The sequence below is a fragment of the Fusarium pseudograminearum genome, chromosome 2, assembly GCF_000303195.2.
Source record: "Fusarium pseudograminearum CS3096 chromosome 2, whole genome shotgun sequence".
Lineage (NCBI taxonomy): Eukaryota > Fungi > Ascomycota > Sordariomycetes > Hypocreales > Nectriaceae > Fusarium > Fusarium pseudograminearum.
In genome coordinates, this window is record NC_031952.1 from 3032753 (window position 1) to 3056071 (window position 23319).

Here is a 23319-nt window from a genome sequence, read left to right on the forward strand (position 1 = left end):
CGGGAATGATTCACTGCCACCTGTTGACACTGCCTAGAGCGATTTTTCCCACCATCTCAGTACCAAGGAATTCTCATTTCCTCATCTTCTTCTTTTTTTAATTCTTCGATAACAATCTCACTGTTTCATCATCTGGTAGCCACTATGGACACCTCCTTCAGCTTCACCCCTTTGTGGCACGATAAAGCAATTATCTACAAGCCCGAGGAAGCTCTGCGTGCTCTAGACGATACGATCTATGCCTGCATCCTGAGATCCAAGCTCTTGCCTAAGAATGGCGAAGTCTTCCACACGCTTGGTAAGTTGCAGTATGCGTAGTTGAGCGTGGACATCCGTTAATTCGTCTCCCAGAGGTCTTACGCGTGGTTTCCGCCGTTGCGAAACACATGCTACTCGACCTTGGTTTCGATAATGAGGTACTGAGCAAGATCCGAACCACAGCCGTCAAGCTGGTCCCAGATCACAGCATATTCTCTCTCATCGACGCTTGCCTTGTGTCTTGGTACTTCCAGGCTGTGGATGTCATCTACACACATAACCAGGCCCGCCGCCGGGTTTCTGGGCCAAATCTGCCATCTGCTTGGATTGGGGGCTATACTGATGAGCGCCCTATGGCCAATCTAGGCTTTCTAAGCATGCTTGCAGGATCCCGCGATTCGCAAGTACCTGAGCACCCTAAGCTTCGGGCAGCTTCCCTCGTGTCTAAGACCACAGTAGCGGTTCTGTATACTGCTTATACTATCGGGCCTCATCTCACAAACTTCCCATGGAGAAAGCTCAAGCATATGCCCGTTCTCTCAGCCGTCGATCTTTATCTCAAGGTCTTCATCTCCACTTGCGGCACCGTCTACAGTAACGATCCGGCCATCATACCTCCCCCTGCTTTTGAGTACAGTGTTACTCAAGAAGACGTCAAGGTCTCCAATTGTGGCCGGAAGCTCTTGGTCAAGGTGCATGGTGATGAGGACTGGCGCACAGCTCCCAAATGGCACCCCTACATTAAAGTCCCCGGGTCCCCATGGAACAACTTCATCAGAAACCGCAAACAGCCTATCTTTTTCGATGACTTGGGCTATTCCGGATACTGTGAGTCTGAATCGGCAGGTTCTGAATCCGAATCTGAGTTTCCTTCTGCGTTCGCACCTGAGCCCGATGAGGCCGAGTCGGAGTGTTCTGAGTCGGAAAAAGTGACCATCAAATACAAACTTCCAAGCTCAGCCCTCACTATCTTCCGACAATTCGAGGATACACATTCCGCTGCCAGGGAAGATTTGGACGAGGTAAACATATCGAATGCATGTGCCTCAAGCAGAGCTAACGGTATTTAGAATTACCCAGGCACTCGACGTGTGCTTTCAGAGCGTGCAGCCAACCGCCAGTACAACCGGTTCGCCCGTCTTTCAGGTCGCAAGTATGCGAAGGAGTGCCCTGATGATGCTGTAAGTGGTGTTCATCTTCATATCACTTCAATAGCTAACCTAATTAGTCTGCTGTTTATCTGACTGATGCTAACGAGGATTTCTTGTACTATTCTCCTGTGGTAAGTTAACAGCTGTTCAAAAGTCCTTTTGTTTCATTCTCTGATTCTAATTTTGTGTAAATTAGATCCAAAAGCCCCGTGCAGATGCGGCTGGAAATCTTGGTCTCCCTTTCATGTCCACCGCCGTTCACGCTTTAGGAGCTCACGATGACCCTGAGGAGCCGGATGATGGTTTCTTCATTATGACTTACAAGCAGTAGTCATTTGGTACTTGGTAATGGGTTGCTGGGAGTTCTACAAGCCGTATCCATGTATATACCTACCTACCTACGTTAGCAGGCAGCGGTGGGCTCTAGTTACTCTGAACCAAATCAGCATTAGTAATACGTGCTGTTTTCTGTACTTCTATACTACCTAGGTACCTGAACAATAGCATCTTGCCTCGCTACCTAGCTATACTAGAACCTCACCCAGTGTAAGATCACCTGTAGCTTTCGTTAGTTCTAGGTAGCCAGTGTAAAGCGGTCTGCCAAGTCGCTCGCGGTTTGAATCGCGCTAGGCAGTGCCTTGCAACTGTCAAACTGCTAGGTTGCCACTTTCTGGCACTGCCAGCCAGCTGTAGAAGTGCCCCCCCCCCCTTCAACCTGGCTGTTTGTTGCCAAGGAATTTGTTTACATCACGCCCACCCCAATCTCTCATCCACACCCTGTTCCTCCAACACTCAGCAAAGCCCACCCACCAACTTTCCACATCCTGGGCTTTAAATTCATCTCTCCTCGGCCTTTGCCACGGACTCTTTCCTTCTTCAACTTCGAGAAAACTCTTGCCTTGCACACCTCTGCAATTCAACATGAGTAGCTACAAGGATCAAGTCTTAGAGGCCCTCACCAACTGTTCTCAGGAACGACTCAACGCCGCTATGGAGAATCCTTCGATGATGAGAGAACTTCTCGAGATTTGTGGTACTGAGCTTGCCGCTTGTATCGGCCCTTCCATCGGAGATCCAGTTCAGCGTGCTAAGCGCCCTCTGAATGGCTTCATGGCTTTTCGAAGTAAGTCCGAATGAAGCCCCCATACCTGAAAATAAAATGCTCACCATCTCAAGCCTACTACTTGAAGCTCTTCCCCGATACTCAGCAGAAGGACGCTTCTGGTTTTTTGACTCAGCTCTGGGCTACGGACCCCAATCGAAACAAATGGGCCCTAATTGCCAAGGTCTACTCCTTCACCCGAGACCACGTCGGTAAGGCCAAATGCAACTTGAACCCGTTTCTCAGCGTTGCATGCCCCATGATGAAGATCGTTGAGCCTGCTGAGTACTTTGGGTTGTTCGGCTGGCAGGTCAGTCACGACAACTTTGGTAACATGGTCCTCGTGCAGGATCTCGCGGTCATGGCAAACGCACCTCTCGACAATTTTGAGCACCCCACCACCGAGATTGATCTGCTCACAGATATTCTTGTGGCTGGCTACTTTTCTGAGTACTCCCAGCACCTGCAAGTTCTGATGTGGACTTCTCAGAACGGCATCATGGCCCCTGCTGGTACCTTCGTTAATGACGCTATCGGGGAGCAGCTCTACGAGCCCGTCCCAACGACCTCTGAGAAGACCGATTTCATCGAATCAGTTCGCAACAACGCCTGTGAGGCCGCTCAAGCCCTATTCGGTCCTGATTACGATGCCCAGTTCTTCCAGAGCCGATTTGTTCACTCTTGGGAAGTGGATGATCTCACTAGCTTTCAGGGTGTCCAGATTTCCATCGCTGATGAGCCCCTGCCCGCAAACACACTCTACGATTTCAACCAGCTCCCTGAAAACGTCCCTCAGGTCTCCGAGCTCACCATCGACACCTCCATTGACGCCGATATCATGGAGATCACCAGCGCTTGGTCTGTTGACAAGATCACCTTTGATCGCCTGAACCGAGAGCGCTAGGTAACTGCGAATGTCGGGCATGGAGTCGTTCCAGAACACGCAGTCAACTAAAATGGCTGGATTTGAACCGGGTGACTACACTGGTAAGTCTGTCTACTTGACTTGAGCAAAGACACGTAACTTACCTTCCCATAGCTTTCCAGAACATGGACGACTTGGCGCATGGTGGCCCTAACCCGTTCATGTTTCCTGGTGGAACTGGCGATGAGGCTGATGCCAGCCCCCATTGAATTCTCTTTCGAGAACACTTGGCAGGCATATACTTGAATGCCCTGAGGTTGGTGAAGGGCAATGAGATCTAGGGCTGAGAGATGCAAGGATGAGAGAATGGGTTTTCATCTTCGAGAACATCAACATGGTTCTCACTATGCAATACATGTACAGTAGCAGGTTTTTCATGACATTCAAGTCTGGGCCAAACGTCTCATTAGTCTATATATGTCTTCACGTGGCACAATCGTGTACATAAACGCTTTTGAAAATCACCTCATCCCATACCAACAGCTAGTAGGCCAAAGACTCTCGAGTTCATGTAATAGCTCAGTTGACAGATGTATAATAACAGATTTCCAAACTCCTCCATTGGTTGTGGTCACTAGTAAACAGCTGGATAGGTTGGGAATTTCATGCGATAATAGCAGCACTGAGTGAGGTCTGAATTGTGTGTGGGGCAGGGCGGAGTGTTTGACAGCTAGGGGCGTGGGCCACTAGGCACTTGGCGATGATCAGGATCTGAGGACATGGATGTTGACGGGCCCACGGGCTTGAACATCTCTCCTAAGGCTACATGACGCCTGTGGGGCTTTATGACATATGATTGGGTGAATCACTAACCGAATATGGTCGATCTTAGTATCCCTTGAGCTTCAAAAATTCTCTTCCACAGCTGCCCGACTTTGTCTCCCCTCAAATTGGCACTGGCAGTTGAGCACCGGTGCACCCGCTGACATTTTTGTCGCCCGGCAACCAACTGCTTGCTGCCTAAACCCCGAGGTGCGTTGCTCGTGAGACCACAAGGAACAGAAACAGAAAGAGTACGTACCTACAGCAACCCCGATTTCCTTCCTGCGAGGCACAGACCGATGAGCACAGACCGATGAGCAGGCATCCCACCTACTAGCCTAGGTTACTGTAGTACCTTAGTGGGTTCCATCTAGTTAGGTACATACCGCTCTTGGCCTCACCCAGGAACCAATTAAAAGAACATCTTGCAGTCTGGAAGAAAGAATGAAACGCAAACGCAGAGATTAAGTTCAGCCCTTGCAGAGTGTTCACATAAAGTTGAACAGATGTTTCGCATGGGACTTGGCAAAATGAGTCACGATGAGTCGATTTCCTTCGCGACGCGAGTAGCAACGCGAGCTACTGAGTTACAGTAGGAATAAGCTCAGAGGCAGGCTGCCCGTAACCGTAACCGTAAATCGTTCGTCACAGTGCCGAAAGGCTAAAACTGACAGCTTAGAGAAAAGTGTCCGGTCTGAGACTATGACGGGGAGTAGTGCCATGCTAGCCAGAAACAGGATAGATAGGTAGGTTAGTCAGTGGCTTATTCGCTTTCCGAATTCTTGGATCTCTCGCACATACCTGGTCTCCCTTATTCCCCCAATTGCTGGAATTGAGTCTTGAGAGAGATATTTGTATGCATAGCAATTTGAGAGTTGGAAGATGAGTCGGGACCTTCAATTGAGAGTCTGAATCTGAGTCTGAGTCTGATGGCGCCTCGAGCTGGATGATCGTTGTGTTCATCTCCGTGACTCTCCGATGCAGCTGTAACTGTCGAATTGCATTTCTACGTCGTTTCTTTTTCTCATGCAGTCGACGTAGACAACGCCAGCCATGTTTTACGTTCCTGATCTGTGCAGACAAGCCATGTCCGGTAGAGCATCGGTCGTAGTGTCCGTGGCTGACTTAGGCTAGATGAAGACAACTCGCGCTCGCGCAGATGCAACGAAACAGACGGCGGTCAAGTGGTTTCAAGATGACGAATACTTCTGAAGCGGTATAGCGAGCACTGCACGGTAGTTTGTAACGCCTACTAGACGACGGGATCGTAATGACATACTGTGCAGTACTGTGCATCTGGAGGAGGCTAAGCCATGCCCTTAAGCAAGCCTTCGGGTGAGCTAGCCCCTTGCTTAGGAGACCGGAGACCGAGAGGCTTCTGGTTCATGTTCATGGCCCACCCATGTCTTGGCAGCTTGGGTCTCTCAAAGAAGACAGGTGAGATTGTCCAATGTCTTGAGAGAAAGGCTGGTCGGTCAAGCCCGTACCAGGTAATCTGGCCAGTGAGACATGGGAACAAACATGCCAGGGGAGCTGCCAAGACCGCAAGGCCCAACTATGCCTGTTAGCCTGGTCCCTGGTACGAGATACTTGATGCAGCCTTTTCACACATCCATGCTATTTCCGTCTTAGACCTCTCTCATGTGGAGAGTAGGGCTGAGGAGGAGAGATGTGGGAGGGATCACGGACCAGGATGGTAACTGAAGTGGGCGATGATTGCGAGTCTGGATGACATTTATGATGATAGTCTGGATAAAATTTATGATGATTGCGAGTCTGGATGAAATTTATGATGATTTAATGCAGAGTTTTAAGTTTTAATTCTCGAAAGAAGAGATATTGATGATCTACGTAGGTATGCTAGTATGAGATAGATGCATATGCATTTGATGGTTTACACAACGTTAAGAAAAAGAAGAAAAAGAGGTTGCCGTGTATCGAGAGTCTTAGAAAGTAGGGCATAAACGCAGCCTTAATCTCATAAAAGCTACTGCATCAAACACTGCACTAATGTGTTCAGACTTGACAGCGCTATCACGCCCAGATATGACAACCATCCCATCCAATAATCCTTCGTAGCAAGAGCGAGGCTCTACAGAAAACTATTAGTATAACTTCATTCTCAAGGCTGAAACACTTACCACGATGCCCGCGATACTTCCGGCAGTATGCAGAACTGGTACCCATCTCTAAGGTTTAGTTTGTTGATCCGTGGCACCGCTTTTGATCTCAGACATATCGTGCTCTTTTTAAGTTAGCTGTGAAATACTTTTAAGGATAGGATAACTCTTACTTATCACCTGGAGATCGGCGTAGTTAGCAAGTCACATAGCCTCATGGAGGTCTCTTGAAGGAGCATCTTCGGGTAGTTCCTGTCGCAGGCGCTCGACCTCTCTGTTTGCCGCAAGCGCATCCGATTTAAGCTTCTCGTAGCTTGAAATCATTGCGAGTTGGAATGACGGCAATGTCGGATTGATGCGTGCGACGCCCATTGGTTGGTGCGACAGAGAATGCGAGGCAGTGTGCCACACTCTGCGAACGGCATTCATGGTGGGAAAGATTGATAGTGTCCTCTGATGAATAGGGGTCAGAAGACATGAGACGTGAACTAGTGGTTTAACAGCAAGTTTTGGCGGAGGAGGGTCTCATGTTTCTGACCCCCGAGGAGTAGTTGGTGTAAGATCAAAGTGAGATAGTCTGGAAAAGAATGGAAGTTTAACAAGCGAGGGATGGGCAGCAACCTTATGGAGTAGGCACTACCTACCTAACCAAATGGAAGGTGGGATCCTTACCTTAGTACCTACACGGGTGAGGGAAATCTGGAAAAGAGGTGATTTTTGGCAGGATGAACACAGTCTTTTAGGAAGGAAGGATCTTAATGGACAGCAGATTTTACAGAGAATAGTCAATCAACAGATCTAACATTAAGAGAACAGTCTAAAGACCTGCTGATATATTCCTTCTTAATACATAAAGAGGCAAAAACATGCTATCTTTATGATACAGCAATCCTAAGTAGGTAACCTAGACCCCCCTGCAAGACGAATGCGACAAAAATGATGCGGCACAGGGCTTGGGGTTCCATGCATATCTGGGTTGGATAATTATATAAGATGTTCCCAAGGATCAGGGTCTGGGCAAGATAACTGACAAGTGGAGAGTTGGATTTGGCTAGTAATTTCCTAAGTTGTGCTAGAAGGAGAAGAAGTGGGTTGTTAAGCAGGTCTCATGGTGCTTTTCTAGTGTACAGGAATAAGGTTGCATTTATGCCCTACTTTGTGTGACTCTTGATGCAGGGCAGCCGAAGGCATATTTTGCTCCAAGTTGTACCAACCACCAAATAAGATGTCCCTAACTAAACCACTTTGAATCCTGACGATGCCCTTTAAAAGTTAGCTGTAAAATACTCTCAAGGATAGGTAGGATAAATATCTTACTGCGCAATCGCATTTCCTCAACTAATGAGCGCATAGCAGCATCTCTTTTAGATACTGGGCCCTTTTCGTGTAGGTCTTGTTGCTCTTGCATCTGTTGCAGTACTCGGTACGCTTCTTCGGCTTTGTCCCATAATCTTTGCTGTTCAGGTGACCTTCGCGACACGGTAAATGGTGGAATGGGATTGGCGCGTACGCCGCCCAGGGGTTGGTGTAACCACCAGTGGACCGCGTTTGCGCATCTCTTGAGGGCGTTCATGATCAAAGAACGGACAGGTCTAGAAGAAAGGATCGAGTCTCGATGGTTACTGATAGGCGTGTTTGTTGTAATGAATGGTGTGAACCTACAAGGGTTGATGCCAAGATGAAGTGGGATTACCTGGAAAAGAGCAGAGTTTCTGATTTAAACAAGGGGGTAATACGTGTGATGCCAGGCAGCGGGAGTGTACATAGTAACTCTAAGAAGCGGGCTTAGTGGGTAGCAGAAAAGTTGACCTCTCAAGTCCAAGTGTACAAAAGTAAATAGCCTAAAGGACATGTTCTGAGTAGCATAAGTAATCTACTAATCTCGTCTCTTTTGCTTCCAGCGGCCAATTTTTCTGATACCCTGAGGCGGGCACTACATTACAGTACCTTAGTATTAGGTAGTAGGTAATCAGATGGATGGTGCGGTCCATTTTTCCATGGATGGGGTGGCCCTGCCGCTGGCCGACTGTGACACTACGTACTAAGACTCGCATTCGATGTACATGACATTCACTGTCTGTTCAACCCTAGGTAGAGTACGGGTGGCTAAAAAATAGGGACTTGAAGGAATCCAGATGGAAATTAGTAGACTACTCTTATGTTCTAAACACTAAAAGTGATCTAACTTTTATGTTGACTTGGTACTAAATTAGTCACGGTTTTTATGCAACCCGCCTGGCACGTCAAGGTGATAGGGTAAATACAAAACCTCGTCAGATTACCTATACAAGAATCCCTGCGATTAAATGTCTTAATTGAAGTATCTACCTCAACATAATGAGGCCAGTCTGGAACACCCTTGGCTCGGATACCACAAATACCTGTCAGCAAGCCCATATGCGCGCCCTTACTCTTCCTGGTATGAGATCTTCCGCATCTCGCCCAAACGATGACGAGCCGATGCCAAGGCATTCTCCAATTGGAGGATCTCGACCTATGATTTGATGACTTGTCAGTCACTGATCTTACAAGAGAAGCTAATCGGAACTTTGCCGGATATAGTAACCGTTATGCACGCACTGGTCCGGGAATGGCCTTGCGAATGAGGAGAAGGGCGGAAGGGGGGGACAGGGGGATCGGAGATAGGAGTGGGGCGTGGGATTGAGACACGAGAGTGAAAGGGTTGGCAAACAAATGACAGGAAACTGTTTCTAAACTTACTTGCTGTTCCATCTCCCGCACCTTGAACTCGTGCGCCCCAAGCTTGGTGTAGTCTACCTGGTCGTCCTCCTGGCTGCGCTCCTTGATCAGGCTCTGGACCTGGCGCACCAGTGCTCGGCAAGCGGAACCCACGGCCTTGCTAGCCTGCTCGAGCTTTTCTTGGCTCTTTGACATGAACCCGGCCTTGACTCTGCTTGCAGCCACGAGCTGGGCGGTCGAGGCCGCCACATCGTTCGAGGCCACGATGAGCTGTTCTGGGCTGTTGCGGCCAGAGATTACACCGTCTGCTGTCTCAATCAGAGTGTTGGTCGACGACGCCACAGCCTTGGCAGCAGAAATGAGACCCTCCGTCCATCGGTTGTTCTTCTTGTAGAACGCTGTCCTGGACGTCGATCCACGTCCCGCCTGGACGATCTCCTGCTGTGTCACAGTGGCCGCCTGGATCAGTTGCGTAATGGCGTTGGTGATCGCCGTCGCCGCATCCAGGATTGAATCGTTCACCTTGAGCTCATAGGTTGAGTAACCATCACGGGGCTTGTTCCTGAGCTTGGCAAGCCGTGCAGCTGCCGCCGCGATGGCATCCGCAGCCTTGCTGAGTTCTGAGTCGACCAGATCGCCCAAGTCTCCCTTCTTATTGGCCAGCTGACCAAAGCCTGGGGCGAACGTCTCAACCAGCTTGTTGAGTTTCTGCAGGTTCATCTGAACATCATTATTGTTGTTGATGACCACGTCGGTCTTCTGCAGGGGATCCATGCCTTCGAGTCGGAAGCTCTGGAGGCCTCGGAGGAACTGGACCGCTGATATGGCAGGCTGTCGGGTTCCGTTCATGAGCGAGTCGGTCTTCTTGTCATCCGTAGCCAAACGGGAGAGACCCTTGGTGTTGCTGCACACGTCGGCAATTGCGCCAGAGAAAACGTTGATAGCTTTGATAAGGTCCGAGTGTGTCGCGTTGGGACCATCCGCAATGAAATTGTTAAAGGACGTAGCAAACTCCATAGCACTGGCTGATGCCTTCTCGATCTGTGACAGTACGTAAGAGGGAGATGCATTTTGGTTACCAGCTTGCATGTTGGAGTCCAACTCGTACAAAGCATCGTCCACGCGCGCAACGCCAGCCTGAAGAACCGAGTCGATGATGTCGTTGATCTTGTCGAGGTTTGACATGATAAGCGCATCAATCTGTCCGTCAAGAGCATTATCAGTATCGCCCTGGTTCATCTTGAGCTCGTTGAGCTCAATGAGTGTCTGGTCCATGCCGGCCTTGTACACCTCAAGCTCCTCCTCCTTGTCTCTGAGAAGCTGCTCGAGATCAGAGCTACCATCTCGGACGTTCATCTGAGCGTCCTCGAGCTGGCGCGACTTGTTTCGCAGCGCCTCCTCGAGATCCGCCATCTCGCGGTTGTACTTGGAAAGCATCGTCGACAGCTCGTTACCCTTGCTGCGTTCGAGGTTGTCGGCCCTTTCTTGCGCGAGACGAAGCTCACGCCTAAGCTTCTCAACCTCGTCCTTGCTGCTGCCACTCGCGCGATCCTTGTCGTGAAGAGCGCGGTCACGCTCACGGATCATGTCGGCCAACTCAAGGTTCTTCGTCTTGATCTCACGCTCGAGCTTCTCTCGTCGGTCGATGGCCTCCTGTGCGCTGGCCGCCTTGAGCTGAACCGCCTTGAATTTCTGTAAAAGATCGAGATGCTCATGTCGCAGTTGAGAGTAAAGCTTCGCCAAAGCCTCGTATTTCGTCCTCCATGTGTTGACCTGCTCCTGGAGAGCTCGGATCTGGTCATCCTTGCTGTTCATTTGCTGGCCAAGACTGTTTTGGATGTGTGACAGCTCACCCTCCAGGGCCTTGACTCGCTGGTCGTATTGCTGCAGCATCAACTGGTCACGCTCATACTGAGCCCGCGCGTTGAGGTTTTCACGCTCCAGCTCCGCAAGGCGCCCCTGGGTTTGCCATTGAGCTTGCTGCGCCATAAGCGCCTCCTGCTCTCGCTGTTGCTGCTCCATGAGCTGTTGTTGCTGCTGTTCGAACTCACGCTGCGCTTGCATCTGCGCCTGCTGTTGCGCCAAGAGAGCTTGTTGTTGCTGCTGCTCAAGAATGCGCTGCTGCTCTTCGTACTCTCGGTTCTGACGATCCAACTCGCTCTTCCAAAACTCATTCATCTCATCGGGAGCGTCATTCTTGGGCTCCGGCAGAGGAGATGGCTTGCGCTCAATCTCTTGCTTCGGTCGCGCGGGGAGGGCGGGGGCGTCATCATCCTCGGCCAAGAGGTTTGGAGGGTCTTGTGGAAGCTTGGGTATGGTGATGAGACTGGTAAGGTATCGCAGGTTTGAACACTCGTAGTAGAACTTAACCAAGCGATAATGCTGTGCGTTGTAACGCTCACGGAGGGGTTCAAGAGCTTCGTCGTCACCGGTAGCTATAAAGATGTTAGCCCTAAAAATCATAAAGCGGGAGGTAAGTGAATCACTAACTCGAGTGCATTGCGCGCAGCATGCTTGTGATGAACTTGTAAATTCCGTAACTCTCCTGCACAAGGGGTACGAGAGCCGCGATTCGGCACTCGTTGTTTCCCACGTTCCGGAAGTGAGAGAAGATCAGCTTTTGGAACTGCTCGATCTTGTCTTGCAGCACCATAAGGTCGCTGATGGTCTCGTAGCCTTCGTTGGGGTCGTTGATAGCTTTGAGGCTCAGGTACTCCTCATATTCGAATGTTCCGTTGAACTCAGGGTGCTGGTGGTGGAATGAGAGCTTCGCAAGGAGGTAGTAAACGTATTCGCGGATCAGGGGCGCGTATCCGCGCATACCTTCACCACCTCCGCCCATGCCGCGGTTCAAGCTATCAATCCAGGCGCGGTTCGCCATCGCTTCCTTCAGGGCGCTAGGGTGGCCTTCTTGGAGCACCTTGTGGATCGTAATGAGGGCCTTGAATGTCTGGACTTCGTCGGCGAGGATCGGTTGACTGTTGGAGCGCTCAATCAGTAACAGTTGACATGATAGACGGCGTATAAGACATACACCTTGATGCCAGCCCAGAAGGCGGCAGAGGACCTGTGGTCCCATGTATATACAATGCATGCGCGAACATGCTTACGTTTCGGGGAGATCTCTTCGGCGTTGGTAGCTTTCTTAATGTTGATGGCGAGCTCTTGATCGGACCTGCGCAAGATGATGGGGTCAGCTTGGTGTTTCTAGAGCGTTGCGATGTGTCACTGACTTGGTATGCTCAGTCCCACGCACAGCAGCAGACATGTTTGCAATTGGTTGCGGATAAGCCCCGCGATGCTATTAATCTATGCGAGGTAAAGATGTTTGTCTAGGTAGACTTTGTCGCGAGCTTCAAATGGTATGTGCTGTAGTGACCCCTGGAAATCACGAGACAATTTCCCCGTCGAGCCTAACGCCGCGCAAGCTAAATGAATTAGGCAGAGGATAAATGGTCGACAGTCGGTAGAGATGGAGTAGGATTCGGACGGCAATTGTGTATGGAGTCCCTCTATAGGGCAAGAATTCGAGGTCGTCGTCAGCTTTGACAAGTTCGGGCGACTGTTGGGCGTCTTGGCTGCGATTCGATGCCGTAGCTTTCGTGGCTGGGCCGTAGCCATGGAAGAGGCCCGGACAGCGTCATATGGGGTACGTATTCTTGTTTTGTGGGGCACAGCAGGTTCCGCGAAGAGTACAATCTCTGAATAACTGTCAGGGTCCCCTTTTGGTTGTTTGTAGAGAACTAAGTGCATGTTTATGGTGAATTATTATATTTTATGTTAATGTAGCATAAATGTTTAGAGTGGGTTTATTGGATTTTATGGCAATATAGCATAAATGCTTATGGTGAATTTATTGTATTTTATGGCAATATGGCACAAATGGTTATGGTGAGTTTATTGGATCTTATCATAATGTAGCATAAATATTCATGAATTCCCTACCTTGAACTACGCTTCAGTGTTGGTTTACTATTGAAACAGTGGTTGCATATAATCTTCAAGGCCTAAAAAGAACTGACTTCATCTCCTACTCTGTAGATAACAGTTATTGAGGTAGCAATCCATGTGTCTGTCTTTCTCTTGAGAATCACAATCATAGAGGTCATGCTGTATAATTAATTACCTCGAGATCAGTATCTTAGCAACACATATCAAACATGAATGAAACATTCCATCTGTGCATGCGAGAAATTCGAGTTGAACATGTGTCATAAGTGAGGCCCAAAGGCAGTTTTTGGCGTTGGCCAAGTGAAGACTCATGGGAGTTTGGTTCATGAAGAAGTCGGAGGTAAAATCCCATGTAGCTACAGGGGCTTATCACATATCCTGGGACAAATTCTCATTGCATCGTCTCCATGTCAAGATCCACTGGTAAGGCGCAGGCAGTAATGAGTAACTTCTCTTGGTCCTGTTATGGATGTTACAAGATACCAATGTCAAGTCGTTTGATGTACAGGGTAGACAATCGCCAAAAGTTGGGTAGGCTGGAACAAACCCTGGAATCTCGTTGAGGATGGCACAAATGATATGACTTAAAGGTATAATTGAAGACTAGAAGTTATGTTCTATCAATTTCATTTCGCCCTGCTGTGAGTTCCCATTCACTATTATCGTCTGACCCGCCTAGTGATAGATTCGATGTGTACCACAGAATTATAGACAATGATAGTCCTGGATCACTGAGATGATGGGTGTCGTTGGATTGTATAATTTGACAGAAACTATGGACGGATGTCAGATCAAACACTTGGTCATTGACACTCAGGACATTCACATGAAACCGTACGAGCCATGATTAGATGACAGCAAATTGGAAGGGCATTGGGAGAAGCGTCAGTTCATTTTACGCCAAGTCATCACCGGGCCTTCTATATGGGCCGGTCACAATTCACCAGAGGTATCTTCTAATACAGAGAAGGGGATGCTTCAAACGATGTCTTTTTTCTGGTCCTATGCCGTACAGACATCAAAAGGCAAGCCCTTGCCATGCAGAATTCTTTCCCATCCGGACGCAATACCCCAAATAAATAGAAGCAAGCACCACCAACCCCCGCAATATCTTTTCTTTTAGATCGTGGTCTCGTAGGCAAGAGGGGTAACGGTCATGGGGGGGTTCTCGGAGAGCGACAGTGTGTGGGCGCCACGAGGTCCAAGGGGCTGACGCTTGACCTGGACAACGGTTCCGGTGGCCTTGGCCTCACGCTTGGCCTCGGCGTTAGCCTTGACTCGCTTGAGGAAGTCCTCACGAGATCGGGACTGCGAGATGTGCTCGATTCGGACGTTGATTCGCTTCTCGATGTATCGGTGCTTGACCTGCTTGTAGATGATGACACCGACAGCGGACTTGGTGACGTTGTAGATGACACCAGTCTTTCCGTGGTAGACCTTGAAGGGCATACTGAAATCCATTGTTAGCCCTCCTGCTTCATTTTCCACAAGATTTCCCAAAATAGCGTCCAAGTTTCGCAATTTCGCGTAGGATTTGTCGCATATTGGTAAAAAAAAGAGGGCGTTGCTTACCCCTTCTGGACGGCACCGTTCGCCTTAATGTCGACGATATCTCCAACGCGGTACTGTCGGAGGTAGGTGTTCAGGGCAATCATACCCTTCTTGCGGAAGTCCCGGCTGAAGGCATACTAAATTTCACATCGTCAGTCTCATGCCCGACGCCGTCCAAGTTCGCAAATCGCTCTGGTTGAACATACGCGGGTGCCCGCTCTCTTTCCGTATGAGTGACCCATCTCGAATCGTGTGATCTGCCGGTCGCGGGAGGGTTGGGGTTAGTAGTCGTGGGTTGGCGAAAGAGATGGTGAAGTCCGTCGCTTTGGTGTTCTGGATTTCTGGATCGGCCTTGTGTGGGACGGCATCTCAGATTTTCCGAATTTTTTTTCGGTAGGGCAAGGGCGACTGTGGGTTGGACCCCACCCGCACCTTCCAAAACTTAGGGTTGAGGTCGGCACACGTGATCTCGAATTGGCGGCCAAATTTCCTTCGCACATTTTGACTATTTGGCTCTCGTCTCGTGAAAGTTCATCTCCCGCAGAACACCCAAGGAGCAAGTCAAGTAAGTGCTGCCAGTCAACATCACCAAGTTCTTCAATTAACAAAGACTTCAGGATGCCTCCCCGCGCCCACTCCAAGACCTCTCGTGTCCCCCGCCGACCCTTCGAGTCTGCCCGACTGTCAGTATCACCGGCCACTGAACATGAGCTTGACTCTGTTTAAGTCGATTGTGAATCAAGACTGACCGATAATAATAGTGACTCCGAGCTTAAGCTCGTCGGCGAGTATGGCCTGCGCAATAAGCGTGAGGTCTGGCGAGTCGGTCTGACTCTGTCCAAGATCCGTCGTGCTGCCCGGTATGAAATAACCTCTGCAATTTCTGTGTGCGCTGATCCAAGATTTGCTAACACACAAAACAGTCAGCTCCTTACCCTCGACGAGAAGGACCCCAAGCGTCTCTTCGAAGGCAATGCCCTCATTCGACGTCTCGTCCGTGTCGGTGTTCTCGACGAGTCCCGCATGAAGCTGGATTACGTCCTGGCCCTCAAGATCGAGGATTTCCTTGAGCGTCGTCTCCAGACCTGTGTCTGGAAGCTCGGTCTCGCCAAGTCTATCCACCACGCCCGTGTCCTCATCCGCCAGCGTCACATCCGAGTCGGAAAGCAGATCGTCAACGTTCCTTCTTTCATCGTCCGTCTCGACTCCCAGAAGCACATCGACTTCGCTCTTACCTCGCCCTTCGGTGGTGGCCGTCCCGGCCGTGTCCGCAGAAAGAAGGCCAAGGCCGCCGAGGGCGGTGAGGGTGGCGAGGACGAGGAGGACGAGGAGTAAATGCAACCAAAAATGCAAAAGCGGCTCTCTCTGTCTAGGGCACTTGGTGATGGGATACCACTCATGGGAAGGGGATTCTCTTCATAGCTTGCGGCGTTGGCCAGAGGATAAAAATGGAATGATTTCACCGGATAACGACAAACAAAACTTTCCCGGTGTCTCTCCAAACTGTGTATATGAATCCCATGAAACATGAATCCAATCACGACATCTACCCACTGCGCTTGTTCATCGTGAATGCTCCAATACCATGTATGTCCCCGTAATAAATGGACCTATGTAGTAGTATCAATTATAATAATTTTAAGTCAACATCTGGCTATGTCAAAAGCTCATCCGTACCCAGCATCTTGGCCATGGGATCATCTGTCGCTCGTCTCTTTTTCCTGAACTCCTCCATCTCCTCTTCCGTCACCCCGTTCATCATTTCTTCTCTGGTACGTTTTTGTGGCTTCTCTTCTTCGTCCTTCTGCTTATCCTCCTCAACTGCTTCTTCTGCTTCCTCTTCCTTGTCCTCAATCAGATTAGCCCCTGTTCGTTGACGTTCAGCGGCTTCCCATGCCATCTTGCCATCGTCTCCGGTACAGTAGCTGTTCTTGATGAACGAATGACAGCAAGAGTAGCCCCATTTGAAGTTGGACCACCAGCTGCCCCATACGGAGGTGTGGTTGTTGATCATGACATCCTCAGCGTACTTTGACTTGGCCTCCTTCTTGGGTGCACCCTTGATCAAGCCCGCTTCGTCGTATTCAACAAATGTCTCGGACTCGGTAATGGCCATATTGCGCAAAGCAGCTGGCATGGCCTTTTGATCTCCACCGTACTTGTCTGCGAGAAGCTTCTCTCGTTCCGCACGTTTTGCCTCGGCTTCTTCCATTTCCTTCTTCCGGTAGAACTCTCCTGCCGTTGGGTTGGCCTGTAAATGTTGGCTTGTGTCTCCAGATTTCTCTTGAGCCTCCCATGCATAACGCTGGGCGTTCTCGAAAGCGCCAGCATCGCCAGATGATCGCATGAATCCCTCTTCAGCGAATACATCAGCCGCCTTGTCAGCTGTCGCACCGGCATCCACCAATGATCTCGTCTTTGGGTCGTATTTTGCAGATTCCAGATCGAGATTCAGTAGATATTTGGCGGTATCTTCTCGTATTCGCAGCTGTCGGGTAGCTGTGCTCTGATGCTTGCTCATGTCGTTCTCTTCCGCGTACTTATCACCCTCGTCCGCCTCTTCATCGCCAGCCTCTCCCTTGGTGGCCTGTTTGCGTAGCTCCTCCATCTGGTTGAACTCGTCCACCACGTTGCGATATTCCTTCGCATCATAGCCATTCCAGCGGTCACGTTTGGCGTCCCAGCCCATCTTGACGTCCTGGATCACTTCGTCGGCCTGGATATCTCTTCCTGTCCATTTGGCACCTTTTGCGCGTGGTCGGCTCAGGCAGTCTTTTTTCTTGTGTGTCATGGAGCCGCAGTTCTCGCAAGCGCCTTTTCGGTATTTGGTAGCTGCTGGACCGGCCTTCCTGCCGCGATCGTACCATTGAGACTTCTCATCCTTCTCCTCGCGGCGCTGATGCTTGAGATAATCGTTGTCGTCGCCCTCATCACCAGCGTAGAACGGTCGCTTACTGATGAAGGATGGTATGTAGATGTTCTCCTCCTTCGACGCGGCACCTGCACCGGTACCAGATGGTGGCGGTTTCGGAGGGGGAGCAGGCATACTGAGGAATTTCGAGGCTGATTAGGGCTATATATGATTCACAAGGGGCAATGCAATCAGAGACAAGATGCAGAAGCCAGGCAGGCGGCGATGTTTGAGTGGTCGCAGATCGCGGAACTCTCAGAGCAGATAGTTGTCGAGATAAGCGCTTATCGGCACGTGACCACGCGCATCTGGAAATGGTTGGCAGGGATAGCAAACGCGTCTCAACGGGCTATATTTCTCAAAGAATCATTACCGTGAATCGCGCTTACTTTAATTTTCTATTCCGGTAATGCTTGGTGACTATTCTCTCTGATAGCTACTTTCGAGCCCCTGATGGATCCGAATTTTGGAGAATATGGACTTGTTCCGGATCAGACTGAACTGTATCGACCACTATCAAGCGACGGCAACACAATACGACCCTCAGCTTCGTAACGATATACGCCCTTCCCAGATTTCCAAAGGCCCGAAGGTCCCTATAGTTCGTATTTTTGGAGCTACCGAAACAGGCCAGAAAGTATGCGCTCATATCCATGGCGCGTTCCCGTACTTGTACGTGGAATACGAAGGAGGTTTATCTCCAGATGAAGGTTTGTCGAATAGTACTTATTAATGTATTGGTAATTTACTGACTTGTCCCAGTCGGTGCTTATATCTATCGTTTTCATCTATCCATCGATCATGCGTTAGCTGTGAGCTACCGCAGAGATCAAAAGAACGATAATGCGAGGTTCGTGGCGAGGATTACCCTTGTCAAGGGCATTCCCTTCTTCGGGTTTCATGTCGGTTATCGGTTCTTCTTAAAGATCTACATGTTCAACCCTGTCGTCATGACTCGTTTGGCAGATCTCCTTCAACAGGGTGTCATAATGAAGCACAAGTTTCAGCCATACGAAGCACATCTCCAATTCCTTCTTCAATTCATGACAGACTTTAATCTGTATGGTTGCGACTATCTAGAGTCATCCAGTACGGGGTTCCGGTCCCCAGTTCCTGAATATGGCGAAGAAACAAATTCCTCGCATCTTTGGCACAGCGAATCAATCCCCCAGGAGGACGTTACCGACGAAACTACACTCCCTCGAAGCAGTCACTGTTCACTTGAGGTTGATATATGTGTCCAGGATATACTCAACAGGCACCGAGTCAAAGAAAGACCACTTCATCATGACTTTACTGAGCGGACCAACCCCCTTCCCTCGGATATGAAGCTCGTTTACAGCATGGCCGGCCTGTGGAAAGATGAGACTAAAAGGCGCAAACAAAAAATGCAAGACCCTAGTGAAGGCAGCAGCCCGTTTCCGCCAGAAGTTCTTGTATCGATGTCGGCAAACCCACGCGACTCACAGCCACAAGGTTGGATTCATGAGGAGGAGCATCGAATTGAGATTCAGAATCTCATCTCAGAGGAAAAGGTTTCCATTGACGGAGATGAGCTTACTTTCGAGACCTTTGCGAAGCACCGCCCCTATGAAGAGAATATCAGCACTGCGTTGGAGTCGGTTGAGGACCTTTTCCCGTCCAAACTCGCACTCGCTTTAGGACTACCCTCAGATTTGCAACCCAACCAGGATCCGGAAAGTAGCATCCTTGTTGATGAGGGCCAAGTGCGCCAAGTCAGAGAGGCCAACGACAACTTCTTGCCTGATGATTCAGACGAAGAAGCCATCACGGCATTGGTGGCAATGGAAAAAGCTGCCGCCAAGGGGTTTCGAGATCCCACAAACCAATTGCTAGAAGAAGACCTGGAACAAGCGGCAGCGCTCGATATCAGCCTCGGCGAATTAGGTCAGAGGCCGTTCTGGTCATCAATCATTGGTGTCGGTCGAAGCGGCCTGGCCTCTGGCAAGTTGCCCGATATTCCCTTGGGCCCAGAGTTGTTTGATTATGCAGAGGATGAGGGGCTAGTTGGACGTGCATTTGACGCACCAAAATATACCTTGTCTAGTTCGACACAACTCAAACGGCCGATGCCTGACGTCTCATCAGTCCAAATGTCTAACAAAAGGCTTCGCTTTGATGAGCAGCCGATGATTGACGAGGATGATATGGATTTGGTCCCTATTCCTTCGACAGATCTGAATAAACCACTCATATCCTCTTTCAGGGGATCATCCATTCTTAAAGGCCCTTCTAGTATCAACAAAAGCATTGGCTCTGTCTTGAAAGGTGCTGCAGGGTCAAACCAGAAACTGAATTTCCCCACTGTCAAAGACCAGAACGACCCCAACACGAGGCTCCGTCTCAGTCAACTGAGTCAAAAGTCTGCCTCGCAACAAACCGATGATGGCCAGCATACCAAGCATGTTTCCTTTGATCCCAGTAGCTTTCTGCCCGCTGAGGCAGGTCCCTCCCAAATGACTTTGTCATCATCATTAATATTATCTGGAGGAGATGAAGGGGAGAACGACAGCCAACAGTCCAAGATCCAGCGAGCTATGCGCAAATTCGCCAGTCCTCAAGTGCATTTGCTTTTTTCTCTGCCCCCATCTGCGGCTTCTGTGGTTTCCACTTTGAAGGGCCACATGCTTCCTGATGTAATCTATCAAGATGCATATTATAGTAAGGAGAAAGATGTCCCTGGCCGAACACGCGAGTACGCCGGGAAAGAGTTCCGCTTGGAAGGCAACACTTTACCATTTCTTCCCGAATTCGATCCAACAGCTACATCGCCAGCCAGCTACGGACTGAAATATGAATCTCTTGACAGGGTCACCGCTGAACTCCAGTATGAACGACAAGGAAAGGAGTGTTCCTGGAAGAGCTGGGAGTTTGCAAGCCCCCCACCCACATTCAAGGAGGTCGAGGATTGGGGGCTTGAACAGGAGCGCAAAGTCAATACGCTGGACGGATCCGGGTTGCCGTCAACTCATAGAAACTGCCACTCTCAAATCGAAGGACCAACGCCAAAGAATAGGCACGGCTTCAAGTACACGCCAGGCAAGAAAGCGACAAGTGTTAAGCACGAGGTTCAATACATGAGCACCATGAGTCTAGAAGTTCATGTGAACACGAGAGGGAATTTCGTGCCAAACCCAGAGGAAGATGAAGTCCAGTGTGCTTTCTGGGCAATCAAATCCGACGGAACTTCTACCGACAGCCAGAACTCAGCAGGGACTGTCCAGACGGGGATTTTGCTATTGTCTAACGATGCCGAGTTCACACGGCGTGTTCAGCGCCAGACATCTGCCAATATCATTGAGGAAACGACTGAACTGGATCTTATGGTCCGGATGGTAGAGATAGTGAGGAATCACGATCCTGATATCCTGACAGGGTACGAAGTTCATGGCAGTTCATGGGGCTATCTGATTGAGAGAGCACGCTTGAAATACGACTATAATCTTTGCGATGAGTTTTCTCGCATGAAAACAGAGTCGCATGGCAGATTCGGCAAAGATAACGACCGATGGGGGTTCAATACCACATCTACGATTCGAGTCACAGGTCGACACATGGTCAATGTCTGGCGTGCAATGCGAGGGGAGTTGAATCTTCTTCAATACACGATGGAAAACGTCGCTTGGCATCTGCTCCATAAGCGGATACCCCATTACTCTTGGAAATCATTGACAAGTTGGTACAAAAGTGGCAAGCATCGAGAGCTCAACAGGATGTTGAGATACTACCAGAACCGCGCCAAACTTGATATTGAGATATTGGACGCCAACGAATTGATTGCCAGAACTAGTGAGCAGGCTCGACTTCTTGGCGTAGATTTCTTTTCAGTTTTCTCGCGAGGATCGCAATTCAAGGTCGAATCGATCATGTTCAGGATTGCTAAGCCAGAGAACTTTCTTCTTGTGTCGCCTTCTCGCAAACAAGTCGGTGGCCAGAACGCTCTCGAGTGTTTGCCACTCGTCATGGAACCGCAGAGCGCCTTCTACAACAGCCCCCTCCTAGTCCTTGACTTTCAGAGTCTCTATCCAAGTGTCATGATCGCCTACAATTATTGCTATTCGACCTTCTTGGGTCGAGTCACTAATTGGAGGGGCACGAGCAAGATGGGTTTTACCGAGTATAAACGCCAGCAAGGTCTTCTCACACTTTTGAAGGATTACATCAACATCGCACCGAATGGTATGATGTATGCAAAGACGGAAATCCGAAAGTCACTCCTTGCCAAGATGCTAACTGAGATCCTCGAAACCCGAGTCATGGTCAAAAGTGGCATGAAGCAAGATAAAGATGACAAGACTCTTCAACAACTTCTCAACAATCGGCAGCTTGCCCTCAAGCTGCTCGCCAACGTTACCTATGGCTATACTTCAGCTTCGTTCTCTGGTCGTATGCCTTGCTCAGAGATTGCGGACAGCATCGTGCAAACGGGTCGAGAGACTCTTGAAAGAGCGATCGCCTATATCCACTCTGTCGAGAAATGGGGCGCAGAGGTTGTGTATGGCGACACTGATAGTCTATTCATTTCTCTGAAAGGCCGAACAAAAGATGAAGCATTCGACATTGGTAACGAGATCTCAAAGGCAATCACCGAGATGAATCCACAACCAATCAAACTCAAGTTCGAGAAAGTCTACCATCCCTGTGTCCTCCTCGCCAAGAAAAGATACGTTGGCTACAAGTACGAAACCAAGGACCAGGTGAAGCCTGAGTTTGACGCCAAGGGAATTGAGACTGTCCGCCGAGACGGCACGCCTGCGGAGCAAATGATCGAGGAAAAGGCTCTCCGTCTACTATTCGAGACGGCAGATCTGAGCCAGGTGAAGGAGTACTTCCAAAAGCAATGCCAAAAGATCATGCGCAACAATGTTTCGGTCCAGGACTTTTGCTTTGCGAAAGAAGTTCGTCTAGGCACGTACTCTGATAAAGGCGCACCGCCCGCTGGTGCCCTCATCAGCACCAAGCGTATGCTCCAGGACGCTCGTGCAGAACCACAGTATGGCGAGAGAGTTCCTTACGTTGTCATCACTGGTGCGCCCGGAGCCCGACTTATCGACCGGTGTGTTGCCCCCGAAGAGCTTCTCGACAATCCACACTGGCAGCTGGACGCCGAGTACTACATCTCCAAGAATCTCATACCCCCTCTCGAACGCATCTTCAATCTCGTTGGTGCAAATGTGCGTCAGTGGTATGATGAGATGCCAAAGGTGCAGCGAGTCCATCATGCAACTACACTGAGCAATAAGAAAACGACTCTCGAGTCGTACATGAAGTCCACGCACTGTCTTGTCTGCAACATCAAATTCTCACAGGAAGGCAATCCTCTCTGCCCAGCCTGTCGCGCAAACATTCCTGCGGCGTTACTCTCGCTTCAAACTCGATTAACTAACGAGGAGCGTCGTTTGCAGGAGATACTCTCCCTTTGTCGTAGCTGCTCTGGTGTTGGGCCTGTGGAGGATGTTCAGTGCGATAGCAAGGATTGTCCTGTATTTTGGACACGCATGAAACAAATCAGCAAGACAAGAGGGGTGCGGAGTACCAGCCAGCCTGTGATTCAATCTCTGATAGAGGATGTTGAGAAGTTATCGCTGGATTGGTGAAAACTTGAGGGCTGGGCAAACAATCATGTATTAATTATGATCTCACGTCTGTATTTTTCATCTGCATTGCGAGGCGAATTGGATAGTGAGCTTTGGGGAAACGTATAGACATGTTACGACCGGTAATAAAAGTCGTGGTAACCAATAAGGGATGGGCACACAAAAGGAATGATACAGTGACACCTATCAATCATCATGGCATAGGCTGTATTGCCGGGCACGCTTCTGCTGTCCCAGCTGTACTTGAAAGTCTGGTATCGATCTTTGCTA

At 49.6% G+C, this 23319-nt stretch overlaps 10 protein-coding genes across 10 annotated transcripts, besides 1 other annotated feature; 5 read left to right on the top strand and 5 right to left on the bottom strand.

Annotated features, from left to right (window-relative positions):
- Nucleotides 1–144: 144 nt before the first annotated feature.
- On the top strand, nucleotides 145–1740 carry MAT1-1-2 (the record flags this gene model as incomplete). Its single annotated transcript, XM_009261341.1, has 5 exons — nucleotides 145–298; nucleotides 352–1280; nucleotides 1329–1439; nucleotides 1487–1540; nucleotides 1606–1740. The coding sequence occupies 5 exons, from the start codon at nucleotides 145–147 to the stop codon at nucleotides 1738–1740; spliced, it is 1383 nt and encodes a 460-aa protein (XP_009259616.1).
- Nucleotides 1741–2330: 590 nt separating this feature from the next.
- On the top strand, nucleotides 2331–3415 carry MAT1-1-1 (the record flags this gene model as incomplete). The annotated part of the gene is made up of 2 exons (XM_009261340.1): nucleotides 2331–2532; nucleotides 2586–3415. 2 exons carry the CDS (start codon nucleotides 2331–2333, stop codon nucleotides 3413–3415), a joined length of 1032 nt encoding a protein of 343 aa, XP_009259615.1.
- Nucleotides 3416–3467: 52 nt separating this feature from the next.
- Nucleotides 3468–3645, top strand: FPSE_08221 (uncharacterized protein; the record flags this gene model as incomplete). Its single annotated transcript, XM_009261339.1, has 2 exons — nucleotides 3468–3498; nucleotides 3551–3645. 2 exons carry the CDS (start codon nucleotides 3468–3470, stop codon nucleotides 3643–3645), a joined length of 126 nt encoding a protein of 41 aa, XP_009259614.1.
- A 2877-nt stretch (nucleotides 3646–6522) lies between these two features.
- On the bottom strand, nucleotides 6523–6747 carry FPSE_08220 (uncharacterized protein; the record flags this gene model as incomplete). Its single annotated transcript, XM_009261338.1, has 1 exon — nucleotides 6523–6747. The coding sequence occupies one exon, from the start codon at nucleotides 6745–6747 to the stop codon at nucleotides 6523–6525; it is 225 nt and encodes a 74-aa protein (XP_009259613.1).
- Nucleotides 6748–7549: 802 nt separating this feature from the next.
- Nucleotides 7550–7891, bottom strand: FPSE_08219 (uncharacterized protein; the record flags this gene model as incomplete). The annotated part of the gene is made up of 2 exons (XM_009261337.1): nucleotides 7550–7581; nucleotides 7636–7891. The coding sequence occupies 2 exons, from the start codon at nucleotides 7889–7891 to the stop codon at nucleotides 7550–7552; spliced, it is 288 nt and encodes a 95-aa protein (XP_009259612.1).
- Nucleotides 7892–8725: 834 nt separating this feature from the next.
- FPSE_08218 (uncharacterized protein) lies at nucleotides 8726–12286 on the bottom strand (the record flags this gene model as incomplete). Its single annotated transcript, XM_009261336.1, has 5 exons — nucleotides 8726–8812; nucleotides 9040–11453; nucleotides 11509–11996; nucleotides 12053–12193; nucleotides 12252–12286. The coding sequence occupies 5 exons, from the start codon at nucleotides 12284–12286 to the stop codon at nucleotides 8726–8728; spliced, it is 3165 nt and encodes a 1054-aa protein (XP_009259611.1).
- Nucleotides 12287–14088: 1802 nt separating this feature from the next.
- Nucleotides 14089–14762, bottom strand: FPSE_08217 (uncharacterized protein; the record flags this gene model as incomplete). Its single annotated transcript, XM_009261335.1, has 3 exons — nucleotides 14089–14419; nucleotides 14542–14657; nucleotides 14727–14762. The coding sequence occupies 3 exons, from the start codon at nucleotides 14760–14762 to the stop codon at nucleotides 14089–14091; spliced, it is 483 nt and encodes a 160-aa protein (XP_009259610.1).
- Nucleotides 14763–15138: 376 nt separating this feature from the next.
- FPSE_08216 (uncharacterized protein) lies at nucleotides 15139–15855 on the top strand (the record flags this gene model as incomplete). The annotated part of the gene is made up of 3 exons (XM_009261334.1): nucleotides 15139–15203; nucleotides 15282–15380; nucleotides 15444–15855. 3 exons carry the CDS (start codon nucleotides 15139–15141, stop codon nucleotides 15853–15855), a joined length of 576 nt encoding a protein of 191 aa, XP_009259609.1.
- Nucleotides 15856–16174: 319 nt separating this feature from the next.
- On the bottom strand, nucleotides 16175–17566 carry FPSE_08215 (uncharacterized protein; the record flags this gene model as incomplete). The annotated part of the gene is made up of 1 exon (XM_009261333.1): nucleotides 16175–17566. The coding sequence occupies one exon, from the start codon at nucleotides 17564–17566 to the stop codon at nucleotides 16175–16177; it is 1392 nt and encodes a 463-aa protein (XP_009259608.1).
- Nucleotides 16307–16372: a repeat region.
- Nucleotides 17567–17906: 340 nt separating the features above from the next.
- FPSE_08214 (uncharacterized protein) lies at nucleotides 17907–23049 on the top strand (the record flags this gene model as incomplete). The annotated part of the gene is made up of 2 exons (XM_009261332.1): nucleotides 17907–18141; nucleotides 18194–23049. 2 exons carry the CDS (start codon nucleotides 17907–17909, stop codon nucleotides 23047–23049), a joined length of 5091 nt encoding a protein of 1696 aa, XP_009259607.1.
- Nucleotides 23050–23319: the final 270 nt, after the last annotated feature.